General features: G+C 44.1%; 1 protein-coding gene across 4 annotated transcripts in view; it reads right to left on the bottom strand.

Annotated features, from left to right (window-relative positions):
* LOC119174491 (uncharacterized) overlaps positions 1–18,684 on the bottom strand; it is a 791,579-nt gene that overhangs the window by 400,962 nt on the left and 371,933 nt on the right. For all 4 annotated transcript variants that reach the window (XM_075895551.1, XM_075895552.1, XM_075895556.1 and 1 more), the window contains 2 exons: positions 9,785–9,857; positions 3,828–3,930 (listed from right to left, as the gene is read on the bottom strand). In XM_075895551.1, the coding sequence (XP_075751666.1) occupies positions 3,828–3,930; positions 9,785–9,857 (176 nt within the window). The remainder of the gene's footprint in view (positions 1–3,827; positions 3,931–9,784; positions 9,858–18,684) is intronic.

The raw sequence follows: 18,684 nt of genomic DNA, 5'->3' as shown, positions 1-18,684 counted from the left end.
GGTGTTAAGCGTATGCTCTTTATGCGGAACATCTAACACTATCTTTTAGAGAACTTCGCTTCAACAAATAATAAATCTTTTAGTGTAAAGACAGAGTGCCAGTGGTGTACTGCTTCAAGCAGCTGTCATCGATGTAGACTTGCGGCTGTGTCAAAAGTACATTTGCTAGCAAAAGCTGCGTACTTGACTAGGGAAACTTAAGTGGTTTTACCTGGTTATTCCACGAAGTAGCATTAAACATTTGAAGATTTCAAAAATGGGTTGCAGATTTCTGCTCCATATGTGATTGAATTTCCGGGGACGGCTTTAAGCTCTCCCATAGTAGAGTACCGAGTACTCTGAATCGTTAACTACTTTTTCTAAACACACATTGTGCTGTTGTGACGGCTGAATGCTCTTCAGTAGTTGAGTACGAAGTACTTCAAATCATTAAACAGTTTTTGTAAACCCACATTTGAGTGCAAATTTTGCCTTTCTATAGGGGCGAAGCCCCTTAGTCGGTGGGTCGTTCCCTCTTCTGTATGTAGCAGGCGGCCTCGTCTAGATTTTGACTTACTCAATAGATGGCATTGTGTATATATGTACTTGGAAATAATATAACAAGGTGGCGTGAATGGTTTTCACAGCATGTCGACGGAGTGAATGATGATGAGTGGGGCGAAGCGTCCGTCCGTGTGTCCAATCATCCATGCGTCCATCCGTTCGCCCGCCCGTCCAATCGGCAGTGCTTGCGTCCGTGCGTTCGTGCTTCTGTTCATCCGTCCATCTGCCTGTCTTTGCATGCTTCCATCCGTCCCTTTGACCGTCCGTGCTTCTGTCCGTCCGTGAGTCCATCCGCCTGTCCACCCGTCTGTACATCCGTAAGTCCGTCTGTCCGTCCACGCTTCCGTTCATCTGTCTGTGCGTCCGTGCTTCCATCCATCCGTCCAAACGTGCTTACGTCCACCAGTCCATGCGTCCATCAGTCTGTCAGCTCTTCCGTCCGTGCCTCTGCCCGACCATCCGTCCGTACGAACGAATGGGCACACGGATGGACGGACGGACGGGTGGAAGCTTCTTTCTACTCATCGCCATTCACTCCGTGGATATGCTGTGATTGTTTTTACAAAGAAATAAAAATCGGCCCCCCACGTACCTTTGGAATCGACGTTATGCGAAGCACGCGGATGGAAGCCGACTGTGTTTGAATTTTTAGGGGAGAAGCTCCTTACGCCGTGGGTCGTTACCTCTGTAGTAGAAGTAGTAGTAGTAGTAGTAGTAGTAGTAGTAGTAGTAGTAGTAGTAGTAGTAGTAGTAGTAGTAGTAGCAGTAGTAGTATGTAGCCACCTCTAGTTTATGTGTTGCTCTTTAGATGACGTTGTGTGTATATGTCCTTGGGAATAATATAACTATATGGCGTTAGTAGTTTTCTCAGCATATCTACGGAGTAAATGATGAGTGGGGCAAAGCGTCTGTCGGTGCATCCGTTCGTTTCAAGGAGACAGACAGACAGACAGACAGACAGACAGACAGACAGACAGACAGACAGACAGACAGACAGACAGACAGACAGATAGATAGATAGATAGATAGATAGATAGATAGATAGATAGATAGATAGATAGATAGATAGATAGATAGATAGATAGATAGATAGATAGATAGATAGATAGATAGATAGACGCGTTCATAGACGACGCGTAGTTTGCTAAGAAACCCTTTGCAATTATTCAAATGTTCCCTAATGAATCCACCTAATACGACTCCTTGGCGAAAGCCACATTTTACTTCCTCTTCTTCTTCTCTGAGTTTTTCTTCTCAGTCGGTACAATGAGCCTCCCCTACGACGTCCCTGCCGACTATATCTCAGATTTCCGTCGCCCCGCCGTGGTGGTCTAGTGGCTAAGGCACTCGGCTGCTGACCCGCAGGTCGCGGGTTCGATTCCCGGCTGCGGCGGCTGCATTTCCGATGGAGGCGGAAATGTTGTAGGCCCGTGTACTCAGATTTGGGTGCACGTTAAAGAACCCCAGGTGGTCAAAATTTCCGGAGCCCTCCACTACGGCGTCTCTCATAATCAAATGGTGGTTTTGGGACGTTAAACCCCACAAATCAATCAATCAGATTTCCGTCGTAAAAAAAGACTGATTTCTTTAAGAAGTTCATTAGTCTATATTTATTCTATTTAATAAGTGCTATTATGGCATTTATGCACGCCTGCTGCACCTCACTGAGCACTGTTAAGTAAATTGTAATTTTTCCCGTCCCAACGTAAGTATTTTCGCCTTGCTTTATTCCCTTAAGTAAGATTTCACAATTCCTACGTGCGTGATAAGCTCATATCATCTTCTTTTCATCTCACATGAATGGGTACATAGGGTTGCAACAATGCACTGCCCTACCTGAAGCTGTCACGAACCACTTAACAATAGAAACCCCCTTCCTGGCACTGTTGTTACTGTCAAGCACAACTTAGTTTCGCTCGGTTAGTTTCGCACGTAGAATTGCTGCCGGACTCAATTACCCAATCAGTTTTTTTCATGCGCATGTGGCTTCATATGCACTTTCATTTCACCTCACTTCTGTGTACATTGTTACCCGCTCCCCTCTGAAATGCTCCTGGCTTTATGGTACAATAAAATGAAATGAATGGAATTTTCGTCTCGTACTTACATCAGCTTAGAAAATTTCGAAAATGTTACCTGCAATACCGCGTATATCTGCTTCACATGTGGGTCGGTAAACGCATGTATATAATGAATGAGCGTGTCCTTTGAGGAAGAGGCCAAGACCTGTGAGCCGCCATGTACTGTTTTTCGTTCGGCCTAATCTCTTCCTCACCTGAATCCATTATTTATTTACTAAACAACATGAATTATCGCAACCTTGCCGGTCAAACTTCAGTGTTTCGCGGTAGAATGGTTTCAATTTCCACGTCATCCTCATTTCGCCATTTCTCACATTTTTGTCGCCATTAACATTGACTGGACTTACTGTTATGCTGTTTTTAAGTAACAGAGTTGCGAGTATGTCCAGCCAGCATTGACAGCAATGCGGTGAAGTCACACCCCGTTTTTTGTAGGCGACATGCTCGCGGGATGTCTCCTGCGCGGAACGAAGTTTACTGGCAATAACTAGGGTTGATCTAATTCGCTGCAGCGGCTCCGTCTGGAAATGCTAACATATGCCCGAGAATCAGCGTTTGCCCCGTGCACGGTTGCTATAGCGGCTTTTGAGAAACAGACGCGAGACTCCGCTACCTCAGTTGGAACCAACATATATAAGCCAAGGAAGGTTTGTGGGACGTTATTTTTTAACTTGCAGGGTTACTTTGATCCAAAGGTCGCAGGTTCAGCCCCTGCAGGAGGCAAGGTATCTTTTTGTCTACATTTTCTCCTGAAATTTACAGTGTAATTACCAGAAAACAGTTAAAATAAACTACGATTACCATCTCCTATGCCTTCCTTGGCTTCAGTGTTTGTTGGTTTTCATTATGGTTGTGTTGAGCAGAGCAAAACGAGTCCTTGAATTTTCTTTTTTTCGTCCGCTGCCTAGAGGACGCACATACAATAACTCCGAACAGTTTGGGAAGGGAGCACCACCTATGGGCGTCTGAAAGCATCGTCAACCCAAAGTGCTTTTTCGTTTCGCTGCCAGGTGGCGCTGTAAAAGAAAAAAAAAATACTGGAGAAGGAAGATGACTCAGCCGGAAGATGCTGGAACCGGCTCCGAAGAGCGCGGTTTTTTCGAAAGCATCACTGGGAAGCTCGGTGGAGGAGCTCGACGACGGCGTCAGGGAGAGACAGCGTGGACCTAGAACGGAAAGCACCCAACAGGTGTCGCCACTCACCGGTTGATGGAGGAAGTCGTGCAGCGTGTACTTGACGGCACCGCGGCTCATCTTGCACAGGGTCACAAACTGGGCATCGCGGGCCTCCTTGTCCCTCAGCACTCTGCGCGAAAAGAGCGGGAAAGCGTGAGGAGAGGTCGCGAAGGACTACCTGCCGCATCCTCAATTTGCCGAGAGCAAGGGTTACTGCAGCGCAGCAGACAACGCGCGTTTAAGCATTGTCACACAGTTTGGGAACTCTTGTTAGCGATCGATGATCGCCGTGTAGATATATCGCGCGCCTTTCCTTGCTTTAGCACCACGTGCGCAACACTCTTATATCGCTAGCGTCGCGCTGATAATCAGCGCGATACAGGCATTTTTGATAACTTTTTACCAAGCGCACAGATTTCGAGCAAGGAAGGAACCTCAATCAAGCCAGATGATTGTTATTGTTTTGTGATCGAAACACCGTCCGCAGAAGGCGACTTTTTTTTTCCCCTCGAAACTCTGCCTTTGGCATAGTGGCAAAGCAGTATACTCTGACTGCCCCCATTACGCCATATATCATCGTAAATTTCATGAAGTAGGAAAGTATCTACTAGGCCATTCTCCGGAGAAGCAATGCACCCGCTTAACATCTGTATGGCATTATGCAGCTTCTGTGCTGTGGCTGATGATGATTGACCATGGCTGATCCTTTTGTAATGTGTTGGATGTAATCGACGCCCCCGCTCTTTACGTAAATATTTTTGTGTCATAGTGGTGATCATTCATTCATTCGTTCGTTCATTCATTCGTTCATTCATTCATTGATTCATTCCTTTAACAACTACCACCACAAATGTGCCGGTGATTACCTTCTTACAGTTACTATCGCTCCTTTTCACAGTGTTGAGTTATTACTGAAAATATCTCATAGTCACGATATATTAGTGGAAAAAGTGCAAAAACATTATCTGTGCAGACTGTGTCCTCAATGTGATCATGCCGTTTGTACTGTCCTATACCCTTAGACTCTGCTCATGCTTTATGATCATCATCATCATCATCATTATCCTGACTACGTCCGCTGCAGGACAAAGGCCTCTCCCATGTTCCGCCAGTTAACCCGGTCCTGTGCTTCCTGCTGCCACAATCCACAATCAGCGTCAAATCCACAATCAGCCCTAAGAGCCCCCTTCACGGTGGTATAGTGCCCCATGAAACCCCCTTCACGGTGGTATAGTGCGCGCCATTCACTTATCACTATGGACAGCCTGGGCACGCATATATGCGCATAGCTACCGAATGGGATGCGCACGTCTGTCAATCGTGATAACTGGACGGCACGCACAATACCATCTCGAAGGCTTGCCGCAGTTCGGGTTTCATTTGACGCAGATAGTACATAGTGCGTCTCCTTGTATTTTATTATCTTGTTTTTATTTGCCCTAATTTCTTTTGTATTTTTGTGCTTTTTCAATACTACTATCACACTGATTGGATAGCCGACTTTGAGATAGGCTACCTTCACATACTGTTTTTGTATATAAATAAAAAAGGTGGGGGGGGGGTTCAGAAGTGAAAGAGACGAGAAAAGACGAAGCGGAGGGAGCGATGCTCTGGGCCGCCTAGGGTGCTCGAATACAACTAAATCTAGATATAAGCACACGTGTATTATTGCATTTCGTTCCCGTCGAAATGCGGCTGCCGTGAACATGAATCGAATCATCAACTGAACTGTACGCATATAAAGTTCGATCTATCTTAGACTACGCCTGTGCTGTGTGGGATCCGTGGAAGGCAAGTGACATGTCCAACTTGGATGTGACAGCCCACATGGCTGTTCGATTTGTCTGCTGTGTTTACACAAGGAGTTTCAATGTTTCAAAAGTAGAAGAAAAACGTGGTTGGTAACTTCTATGTAAACGAAACAATTATCTAAAATTGAAACGTTTTCCCGACGTATTTCATAACCGAACAGGTCCAGTGCACTCGCAATACTTTCGTAAACCGAGTTACGTTTCACAGCGACTTGACCACGCCTTTTAAAGGAAATAAGCTGCTAGGCTAACGCGTTTAAAATGTCATTTTTTTCAGAACGATAAGCTATAGTGGAATCGGTTGACTCCCGAAGTAGCGAAGATCACTTCACAATAAGTATTTTCAAGTTGACTGCTGGGTATCCAGCAGCGCAGTCACACTGTTGCGTAAGGACAAAACTGCACTATAAACCCGCTTTGTATTGCCCACGTATCGATTCGTAAGTTGAGAGTGCATTGCGCTTATTGTAAAGTTGATGTTGCTGGAACCTATTTCTTTATCGCAATATTCACACGGTTGCGTAAAAAAAAAAACTTTACTATAAACCTGCTTCATGTTGGGTATGTCCTATATTACTTCGTAAGTTGACAGTGAATTGCGTTTATGGTAATATTTACGTTGTTGGAATCTGTATTTCTCTATGGTAAAATTGTATCCTATTAGGCACTGTGGGTGCTATGATAAATAAATAAATAAATAAATAAATAAATAAATAAATAAATAAATTGTTTTCAAACCTAACAAGTGTAACGCCTCACCAGATGAGCCACTAGGGCGGTAAAAACGAAGCAGAGAACTCACCTGTGAGCGAGTTACGGGAAATACGGCATACAAATACACTACCGCACGACAGTACCACTATTCCTTTGCCGGTCGTGGGTTTTTTTCCAGAGAGGGCACGCCAACACCGCAAAATGTGCTTCAAAAATCACTGTGAGGTCGTCACGCCGCATTGCTTCGTGTCAGCCTACACATTGTTAACAACTAACCTGTCGTTCGGGGGACGCAACTGTCACTAGAACTGGGAGTGGCACAAGCACATCGAGCGGGAAAGAAGGTTCGCTACTGTGCTGCCTCACCACATTTGCGTACCGTATAACTCGTTGTGCGCGCGTGTGCTGCCGAATGTGCTGTGTTTATCTCTCTTCCTTCTCTCCTCTCCATGTTTCATTTCACCCATCCCCCTCCCATGTGCAGGGTAGCAAACTGGCTGACTATAGGCTGGTTAACCTCTCTGACGTTCTTTTCCTCCTTCCTTCCTTCCTTCCTTCCTTCCTTCCTTCCTTCCTTCCTTCCTTCCTCCCTCCCTCCCTCCCTCCCTCCCTTCCTTCCTTCCTTCCTTCCTTCCTTCCTTCCTTCCTTCCTTCCTTCCTTCCTTCCTTCCTTCCTTCCTTCCTTCCTTCCTTCCTTCCTTCCTTCCTTCCTTCCTTCCTTCCTTCCTTCCTTCCTTCCTTCCTTCCTTCCTTCCTTCCTTCCTTCCTTCCTTCCTTCCTTCCTTCCTTCCTTCCTTCCTTCCTTCCTTCCTTCCTTCCTTCCTTCCTTCCTTCCTTCCTTCCTTCCTTCCTTCCTTCCTTCCTTCCTTCCTTCCTTCCTTCCTTCCTTCCTTCCTTCCTTCCTTCCTTCCTTCCTTCCTTCCTTCCTTCCTTCCTTCCTTCCTTCCTTCCTTTAACTCGTTAAAACTCTCTATATTTGTCATCTTGTACTGCTGTACATCTGGGTAGAGAGTTGTAAATAAAAGGCAAAATAGGAATTTCTTTTCTTGCTTTTACACTTCGATTTAATACGCGTACAAAATCAAATGTAACATCTAAACTGTAAGGCAGAATCAGAAATAATTGGACAAGGAAAGTAAAGGGTCGACAAAGACGGACAAGGAGGTCGCAAGATCAAATCCCGGCCATGGAGCCCGCATGTTAGTGGAGGCCAAATTTTTGAGAGTCATGTACCTAGACATAGGTGCACGTTAAAGAACACCAGGAGTTCAGATTTTCCGCAGCCCTCCCCCACGGTGTCCCTCATAATCATATAGCGGTTCTGGAACGTTGATCAGCAGCAATTAATATTATTACAAATAAATACTAGTTCCACGCTAAGGACAACAAAGGAAGGAAATTGTAGAATCAAGAAAGGTCCAATGCGCAAAAAACCAATGTCAAACTCTTCAAAAACATTCTTTGGTGTTACTTACATGAAAGGATGGTGGTTTTAAAACAAACTTGAAAAAACAATAAACAATACTGAAAGGTGGCTTTTTAGCACACTACGGTTACAATGTAAAGAAGCCAACCAACTTGTATATTGGCTTCTTGGCATGGTTGTATTGCTCTGCTAAAAAAGTAGCTTTATAGTCGAGGTATTCGAAGTGATAATCACTGACCGCGAATGTCAGTGCTTCTGTAAAATAATAATAATAATAATAATAATAATAATAATAATAATAATAATAATAATAATCTTATTTCTACAGTTTTAAGCCCCAAATCCACGGCATAGTTATGAGAGACGCCGTAGTAGAGGGCTCTGAAAATTTGGACCATCAAGCATTGCTTAACGTGCCCCGACATATCAAAGTACAAGGGCCTCCACCATGTCAGCACCATCGAAATGTGACCACCACAGCCGGAATCGAAGTGGCGACCTTCCAGTCAGCCGGAGCCGATTCCCCCCAACCACACGGCGGACTGTCATCTACGATAGCACGCGTATTTCACAGCGAAAGAAACACCAAATGAAATCTTGCTGTTTGTTGGCGTATAAAGTTGGATATACATTTCAGTGCTAGCGGTCAAGGGCGAAAATTGAAAAGTGGCGTAAAAATTGCGACGTACTAGTAGAGTCCTTACAATCGTCAGCAAAACGATCGCTCCGATGCGTGACCCGAAGTATTTTGATTAATGGCCACCGCAAAGCGCTGAGCGGTGTTGCCGAGATAATACATCGGTATGCTTGAACAAATGTACGGGTAACGCGATGCTCGCGTCAGCCAGACTATTTTATAAGACACGCTGTGGAGCGTTAGTGTAAAGCTTGATAACGACTGCACGTCTCGCTACTGTCCTTGTGGTCTGGTGAGGAATCGTTATCGATGAAAATTTGCCAGCTAATCACAAAAAAGTCATTATTGGCAAACGCCATATATGGAATCACTGCTTAGTCATACGGAAGCATCAGGGCGAAAACTAAACAATAGTTTACAGCAAGTGAAAGCGTAATAATTGGAGTACTCACTTTAAAGGGAGGAAGATGAATTCGCACTGCAGTGAACATGCACACTGGTAAATTCACGAAGATTATTATTTATCAGTTGTTTTAGCAAAAAAAAAAAATCAAGCCAGAAATAGCTGTAAGCAAGCTTTTCAGTGATCTTTTTTTTTTATCCGCCACGAATCACTTCGCGCATCCTGATTACGAGTAATATCTCATTATTATTTGTATAACTTGCTGAAACTTTGTTAAACGTAATGAAATGTTTTCAGGCGTACCTATTTTCCAACCCAATTTTGCCAGTAGGAAAAGCTCGATCTTTATTTAGCACAAATAGAATAAAATAAATAAATAAAGTTTGAATGACTTGAAGAGAGAAAAGGAAAGGGGGGCATGGTTGCCACGATGGCCAAATCACCTATGCGTACAGACGGGAACTAGCCCGAATAAGTAGGTTAGATTCATGGGCCCGGTGATTTGATAGCGATGATGATGAAACGACAAAAAAAAAGTTATTAATGGCATCTATTAGCTCTGAATAACCTTCGAGAATACCAGGTGCGAAATATTCATTCATCGTCACTCAATCCGCCATGCTTCTCAATAGTAACGTAAAATTCACACGTAAAGCCGCACAATTACATTTATTTAAGCTTTCAAACTAACGTAAAAGAAGCGCATCAAGAGTACGTCACAACAGGACAAGACACGTTTGATCTTCTATAACATTAATGAAAGTCCTGGTTAATCAATAAGGTAAATAATACAAATGTGCATGAAGCGCATAGATTTATTTGCATTACTTGTATCTACATCATCATTCCTTTTCTTTTGTCGTCTTCGTTGCGTGGCTCTCAGGTGTGTCATTTCCACGCCAGTGAGAAGAAAAAAAAAAAAAACGCGTTGCGCATAGGTTGGCTTCACCTTATAAAAACAGGCTTAATTGTACTGCGTGAAAAACGACTTACGGTAACACTACTCGTTGGAGAGACGCTTGGTATTCCTCGTACTGGCTCCAGAGCAGCTTAGAGAACGCGTTGCCTGTAACAACAGAAAGGAAAAAAAAACACCACGTGAGGCTCTGCGACAGCCTTTTATGTGCCAAAGACAAATACAAAAGGACGCTTTCAAAAAAGACAACAAGTGTTGAAAACAAACACCACAGTAGGTTGTAGATTAAAGAGGCTTGCGGGGTTGTAAAATTAGTACATTAAATAAGCTGTGAAACTTGTACAATCGCGATCAATGCACTCTTTCCAAACAAAATTATTCTAAGGCTACGTTGTAGCTGCCTACCCTGCACGACAGCCATAACGTGCAAAAAAGCCCACTCTCAAATTTAGCCGACTTTTTAACATTTTAGTCGTGACATGATTGAAAATCTCACCTTTTTTTCCTCCCTGACATCTTGCTCTTATTTGCAATCATATGCACGCATACGAAGTATAGAACATACTTCTTTGAAGTTTAAAAGTCTGAGCTTTCTGCTACATGGACACTGTTCACCACGTAGAAAAGAATTTGTCCAAATACAACAACTGGCGAAGGTCACATTTTCTTTGTTAGCGAGCTGGTCAACTAACCTCATTGCTCTCTTAATGTAAATGGGTTCTGTGGAAACCAGCAAGGTGGCGAAAGGGTTAATAAAGAGAAAGATGACAGCTATTCACTTGTGGCAAGAGCGACCGCCCTGAAAAGGCGTTGGTCTTGGGTTCGAACCCCGGAGAGGACGAATTTTCGGCAACTGAAAAGCTTTTCTTTCCAAGAAATTCGTATTAATTTCCTTGTGGCCTTGTGCTACAAACGGCTGATTGTCTTCCTTCCCTTTATTAACTTGTTCCTCTCAGTAGAGGCTGCAGTTTACAATGCGTCAATAAGTTCTACCTTTGATATATGAACGATAAGCTAACAAAAGCTCTTTCTCCGCGCCTGTTGAATTTTTTAAACCTTCTCTCGACCAATGAACAACAACAAAAATGTACCAAATTTACCGCAATTTTTTCTTTGACGGATTTGTAAACGTTTTATTTTTCAACACAACAGTACCCTCTGTTTTAATTCAGTGACGTTTTTTTTTTTAGTTCACACCATACGTAAATAGGTGGTTTGTAGAATGGTTCACTGCACGGCTTACCTGTCTTGCAAAAAAAGCTCAATTTAAGGCTCGACACATCAGGAAAATGATGGACAAGATACTAGATAACACAAAAGGCGAAAAACACACATGAATAGTGGTTTCGTTCCAGCAACTCCTAAAGCAGAAAGTCTTTCCATGGTCCGCCTCGAAGCAAGACGATGCACCAAGACCAACGCCAGGAGACACAAGGACGAGACCCAATTGGTACAAAATGATACGAGCGCCTGTCTGGTGTCCGGAATGGCTATTACTCAGAGCTGTTGTAAGACTAGGGGTCGTCAAATTATATTCTCAGACGATGATGAAGACATTATATAGGGTTCAGTGGCGCCAGGCCCAGTTTTGGCCAAACAAAAACAGTACTGATTTGTGCATTCATTTCTTTTGTTTTACACGCGCTTTCTTTTCGCTAAGGCGTGGAGCCAACCAAGTTACACGCAGTGTTCTCAAAAGGGGCAAAATAACGAAAAGAGAGAAATAAAGGGCGCAAGATGGACGTGCGTGTCCAGTGGCAGGAATCGCAGCTGTATGAGATACGATGTATATCATCGGCATAGGTTCGCTGTGCAACATATTTTTCTTCTTGACAACTATAGTGGTCATTGCTTCGGTTGTTTGAGAACGTCATGACGACTACGGTTGTAAACGGTCGTAAACACGTTAACTCGCTCACGATCTGCTGGAGCGCAAATTTGACCTCCACCCTCTAGAAAATCTAGAGAGGTATTTTTTTATATATAAAGGGACATATACTTGCCCTTAAAGCACGATAGGTACGTTGATCATGACCAACTGAGAGCATCTTTTTCTAAGCGATAAAAAAACAATAAATAAAAGAATAGACAAACAAAAAAGTGGGTAAACCGTGACACGAAGCAAAGCGCTCTGTCTCCATGTTACTGCGCATGCACATATGTAATACGTTACCGAAAGTATCCAGCTGTATCTGTCACTCTTGGACACCCTGTTGAGTCGCATTTGCGGCTTTAGCCCCAGTAGAGCTAGCAGCCACGCTGAGAGCATATAATAAGCAAATATAATTCTGATTATTTACGCCGTCGAGGGGCCAAAAGTACAGCGCTGTTGCTTTTCCGGCCGCCTGTTGGTCACCCATACAAAACCCAAGTCCGGTTGCATCCTTCTCACGACCGCATTACGCATAGCCCGAATGAGGTACGAATGCGGCAGCTTTCGCACCACCGCGCAATCGCCAATGCGAAGCGACGATGCCTACTGGCGTCAACTGCCCCCGAGGCCTCTTCTTCTTTCTATTTTTCGCAACAGCCGACGTGTCCAGGCCGAGTTGCAGCCTAAAGCGTCGTCCTCTGACGTCGTCGACGATTAGTGGACTCATTCGTTGCGCGGCTGCCCGCGGCGTCTGTTGCAAAAGAGCGGCGGATCGCCTTGGCGGGCGAAGCAGATTGGATGAGATTAAGCAAGACGGATCCGCGAGTTAGTGGGGGCCACTCGCGAGGCCGCTTAATCGCCACCATCCGAGTTAATTTCTCAAATCTGTTATCGAGAGCTACGCGTATTGTGGTAGGCTCCTCCAAAGACCCCCCCCCCCCTCCAAAGAGAGAGAAAGAAAGAGAGAAAGAAAGAGAGAGAAAGAGAGAGAGAGAGAGAGAGAGAGAGAGAGAGAGAGAGAGAGAGAGAGAGAGAGAGAGAGAGAGAGAGAGAGAGAGAGAGAGAGAGAGAGAGAGAGAGAGAGAGAGAGAGAGAGAGAGAGAGAGAGAGAGAGAGAGAGAGCTCTTCACGCTTTGGCGCAACCAATTCTTTCTTTTCCTGCGCTGGAGACGGTCTCTCCACTACTTGCTGTGGGTGAACAAGTAACGTACCCCCCTCTTACGCTGCTAAGCTTTACCCTCCTTCTCCTCTTCCTCGTGCCTCTCCTCTCTCCGCAATCCATTTTCGGTTGGACGTCACACGTCACGACCCCCTCGCCGGTGAATGCGCCTTGCAGTCGAACTGCCGAAGCTGCGTAGTGTCGATCGGTTCTCGAATGCCGTTTATGATGACGGGACGCGAAACCCGTTTTGACCCGCATCGACGAGCTGCAGTCCCGTGCGATTGCAATTACGAAACTTAAACGGCCCTGCAGGCTCTCACCTTACGTCTTTCTCGTTTGTTCGTTTCGCGAATACACTTGGCCGCGAAAATTGCTAGCAAATGTAGTTTCTGTACAGAATAGACGCAAATGCAGCTGCTTCTGTGCGTGAACTTTTCTATTCGATTGTCGTCGCACGGGAATGAAGTGAAAAAGAAATCGATCAAGCGGATTGATGGTATTTTCTGTTATGCGCAGAGCTTGCATATTCATCATTCAATTATTTATTAACAGCACACAGGCACAATCACTAACCTTTTTTTTTTGTCTCTTACTTCACGATTGTAACGCATAGAAGAGCAAAGCGAATACAGCTTAGAATAGATTAAAAACGAAAGAGGAATTGAATGCCCAGCCAATAAGTTGCATTTCATAACCGTTTGCGTGAGCAGTTGCAAAAATAACGGCTGCGTTCTCAGATTGATCAATCCTATGCCTGATCGATCCTGAAGGTTGTTTTCGACTTCTCAGATACTGTCTGCGCGAGTCCTTTTAAGAAGCGTGACACAGTAATCGACCCAAGAGCGGAAGAATACGATTTGTAACGACTGTAATGGTAACAATCGCGCGTACGTGCACTTCATTATTACGTTCGACCAAGAAAATGAAAAAATAAAAAAAATATAACGATACACGTAAATCTTCGGTGAACTGGGACTTGTTCTCAACCAACGGTGACGTAAACAATAAGAACAAGACGTTTACGAAAAACATCGTTTACACGTTCGTCGGTAAACTCACTTGTCAGTGGCCACTCCGTGGAGCTCGTTGAGACTCATATTTGTCCAATGAGTAAAGCATGGACCATGTCAAACTCATTCGATTTGCATTGAAGATGAGCATGATTGCCTATCAATTTAAATGTAGCCTAATGCTGTGCCATTTAGGTGAGGGTTACATACACATGTCTGTGGTTTGCTACGATAGAAAATATACGTAGTACCACTGAACTTGCTTCAAAATTCAAACGCTGATTTAGATTACTGGAAGCTTATGCACCTACATAAAGAAGTCAATTCGGGAATTCGCATCGACTGATCCATGCGAGAATATGCAGTCGCTAATATAACTTCGAAGGCGCTACGCAAACTATTCTTCTTGAAATGAACTCTAGCGCTCTCAACAACGCCAACGAAGCTGCTAGCTTACACATCATTCGTAAGACCAGTTTTAGAATATGCAAACACTGTCTGGTTTCCGTATTCACTGACTAATATAACCAAACTAGAAGCAATACAAAGGAAAGCTGTAAGATTTATTTACAACAAACATAGACGCACAGATTCGCCAACACATCTTTTAACTCAGTCACGTTTACAAACGCTGTCCACAAGAGCAAAACACGCTCGCTTAAAATTCCTTTTCCAGCTAGTAAAAAATAACTACAAGATAGATTCATCCAAACACCTTTCATTTTCACAGGCTCGGCAAACTCGCAATAAACATGCGTGCACGTTGTCAGAATACGCATGTAGGAACGACACGTTTAAGTACTCATCCTTCCTGCGCGCGATAGCAGAATGAAACCAACTTGATGCCACTATCACAAACTCCCAATCGCTATCAGAATTTATTGCACAGATAGAAAAAAAAAAAACTGGGCGTGCATAACAGTTTGTACGCATGCAGGCGCACCGGTCCAGATCTGCTGTTCGTTAGTTAAAGCAACACCTTTTTCAATGTTCCTTTCACAGTAGTATATATATAGCTATTTTTGAAGTATGCTTTCAGTGCTTGCTACTCCTGTCACAACTGTTCCATTTATGTTTTCCCTCACGATACCAATGGTAACATAAGTTCCTTTCTTCAGTCATGTATTTCATTTCTATCGCCTTTCGGCATGGTTTCAGCTCTGTATAATGGCTATAACTTGCTTCGTATCTTGTGATTATTGCATACATTGTGTATTAATAACATAATTAACGTTTAACTTCTGTACTGCTCAATGGTTATATGATCCTCATGTCCTGTTATTATGCTTGCATGTTTTTACGTCTACATCCTTTTTTTGTGTGTGTGAAAAATTACTGTATTGCCCAACTGCCACGCTCTCGAAGGAGAGTAGCAGTATTGTAAATAAATAAATAAATAAATAAATAAATAAATAAATAAATAAATAAATAAATAAATAAATAAATGCCACGTCGACAACGACTACAGCAGCAGTAACAAGAACCTCAACAAGAAAAAAAAAATAAAACAGTTTGGCACACTTTATTTATTGTTATTACATTTTTACGACCCATTTGACACAGAGAACACATTTCGTAAGATTTATAGTATCCTGGACAAAAAAAAATATTTTACAATCAAACACATGCATACAGTTCCTAATGCTACGTCTACCCTGCTGGCGTTTTTTTTTTGGGGGGGGGGGGGTAGGGGTGGGGGGATCCGCGTTAACGAGGCCACCGAATCCTTAAAATAAACTTCTTCCTCCTCTTACTGTGTAAGAAAAAAATTGATATTAGATGAGCGTAATAAAGTAAATAAAGCAAACTCACAAAAGTCTCTGATATATAGGCTCTCTACAATGACGAATGCAGTGGAACGAGCTCCCGTCGTCTTAAGCGCATGATTCTTAATCGTGAGCCCAGAAATGACGCCGATATACCACGGCCTTCCTTTGCGTTCTTATACCGCACGCTGCTCGACAACCGACGGAGTAAGAAATTATGCGCCCTGTGCGCGTCCTTTTCTTCTCGCGATATCCCAGTTTCCACCACATTTGGTTGTTTTATGTTCTCCCCCCCCCCCTCTCCTTGTTCCAATAAGCGCACGTGCTCTCTGACCCCTCGGCTGCAGATCATGTCATCATCTCCCGGAAAAAAACAGTCACCCCCCTCCCCCGCCCCAGCGTTGCATAGAAATGGGGCTACTTTAAGCTCGCGAACATTTCAGCAACCACACAGCACACGCAACACAACACCTGCGGTACGACGTCGAATGCTGTTTGCTACGCTCAGCCACGCCGCACAAAGCGTACGCTCTCGTGGCGTCTGCTCTAGTGACTTATTTACCGAACGCCACAAGCATCGCGCCGGCCAGCGTCGGCGGGTGAACACCCGCTGTTTTTTACCTTCTTCTTCTTGTTGATCGCCTTTGCAAGCAGTGAGCTTCTATATAAGCCTACGTATTCGTGAGTGCGGTACGTTGGCACTCGAAAAAATAAACATCGAGACGAAGCTGCTCGACATTGACCACGAAGTCGGAATGCCGTGTCATCAATCGTGAGGCCCCCGGCGTGCGGCGATCTCGAATCGCGAACGACCATGCCGACGCTAGAGACCCAGTGCTGCTTCCTTCGCGTTTTCGGGCTGCCCCGCCTACAGAGCCACTGCCCATTGAAGCTCGTGGACGTATACTCTACAGTTAATCCCGTCTGTTAATCTGTGTGTGTTCTTATACACAGAGTGCGTGCGTGCCATCTTAGGACTAAACAATAACAATCTGTAGTAATATTCACAACTTGGGATACAACAGTGCTAAAGAAAGAGAGAGAAAAAGAAAAGTAAATACGCTCGGACCAGGATCGAAATCAAAAGGCCTCAAATTCATAACTTAATTTTGCAATTGGCAAGGCGTCTTCGATAATGACATCCTAAGCATAAAAATGGCTGAAAATTTCGTCTTCATAAAAATGATAGTCTAAGATATCATCGTCAACTCACGCTCAAAAGAATACGGAGAGACCGCTTCTTCTCGTCCCTTACGTGTTTATTATATGCTGAACATTTTGTGCTTCCCTGAGCTTCTACTTAACATGCAGCTTCTTCACAGCTTCCAACGCGTTCACCAAGAGGTAAGTGGTATCCAGGTAGAACTACTTTTTCTGTTGATAGCGATGACTGTATACGACATAATGGCGGTTTCGGTCACGTCCATGGGCATGCACCCTCCGTTGTGGTGAAGTGTGCAGTGTACGTAGATCATGCGGATGTGGGCCCTACTTGGAGAAAACTTCCAACAAATATAGACATGCGGATAAGCGCACGCGTGAGGTAGCCGAAGATTGTTTCATTAGAGAGAGACGTAAAGATGCAAGGAAAGGCAGGGAGGTTAACCAGACGCACATCCAGTTTGCTACCCTGCACTGGGGAAGGGATAAAGGGGAGAAAAGAGGTTGCAGAGAGATGTAAATCCAATAACAAGTGCATAAGTTATTCATCTATCACTCTTCAAGATGAAGAATATAACTCCCTGTTAGATAAGGCATGAAGCGTGTTGTGCTGTAACACATGTGCCCATGCGCACAGTTTCGATGACTCATTGTCTCCTATATATGTCCTTTCTTTTTCCAAATAAATTTCAGTTGAGAGTTCAGCGCTGTGTCCCTTCTCTGTCCGTATCTAACCCGTCGCGCTGTAAAACATTCCACGATTCCACCATGTACATAACGCAGACTCAACTGCGTCGCAAACCCAATCCAAGAAAAATGTACGCACATCTATAGCGAAACTCGCGTCAGAAGCTGTGCGAAGCGAAGAACGGTCGATTTTATAGGCGAATTGGTGATTGAGGATTCGTCAAAATACGACGAACGCGCAACTACCCAGGGACACTCGCTCGTCCCTCTTTTCCAGTGTTTTTGTGTATAGTTGTGCGCTTCTATTTCACGTAACAAGAAGCGACGAAGCGTTTTTTTTTTTTTTTCAGCGGAAGCTCTTATGAGGGTCGCGTGTTCCGTTGCAAACTGGCCATATAGGCATACTTGATGTCAGGAGAAGAATCACGTTAATATGAGTAATGAAGCGCTTTAGAAGACCAAGTTATCAACCAGGATTCATACAATGCGAATCGATTGCGTAACGAGTGGGACGTCGAATACAGCAACTCATTACACAAGCTTCAGGCGTAATTTTTCATCACCGTCAGTCACAGCATAAGACTGCTGAGCCGCAGGTCGCGGGAAAAAATCGCGCCTGCGGCGACTGCATTTTCGATGGAGGCGAAAATGTTGTAGGCCCGTGTGCTCAGATTTGGAAGCACGTTAAATAACCCCAAGTGGTCGAAATTTCCGGAGCACTCCACTATGGCGTCTCTCAGTCATATGGTGGTTTTGGGACGTTATACACCACACATCAATCATCAGTCTCACCATAAAAAAATTGCACAGAATAGCTTGCAAGTTTGTAGCGCGTACAACGCTTCTTCGAAAAGTGATGAAGGATGGCGTGGTGAATATTCTTGAACAACGTTTTAAAATTTCAACTTGAAATTCTCGGGCGATCCCCGAAAGCAGCTACGTACCATAGATTGAAGGAAAATCAACACAATTATTGCCTCCCTACTACTTACAAAAATTATGATTTTTGGCGTACTGGGTACCCTGTAAATGCGTTTGTACGGTTATCCAAAGAGTGCTAAAAAAAAGGCTCTGAAAGGCTGCTCGTCCAGCTTTCGCTGTAATAGTGCTGCGTCATCCGCGCTGGCGAGAATTGGGCCGCAGTGCCATGAATACAGTGAACTAGTATATATCATGAACTCGGGGTGGTTAAAGGTGGGAAGTAGACACGAAGCGCAAGCCGTAAGAAAGTGTGCATGTGCCTCCTCTCGTTCAGTCCTTGGAATGTCCGCTGGATGGCGGTGTTCCTATATAAGGAATATACCATGAAAACATGCGA

The sequence above is a fragment of the Rhipicephalus microplus genome, chromosome 5 (assembly GCF_043290135.1).
Source record: "Rhipicephalus microplus isolate Deutch F79 chromosome 5, USDA_Rmic, whole genome shotgun sequence".
Lineage (NCBI taxonomy): Eukaryota > Metazoa > Arthropoda > Arachnida > Ixodida > Ixodidae > Rhipicephalus > Rhipicephalus microplus.
Note: the sequence above shows the minus strand (reverse complement) of the source record. Positions and strands in the feature narration are given on the sequence as shown.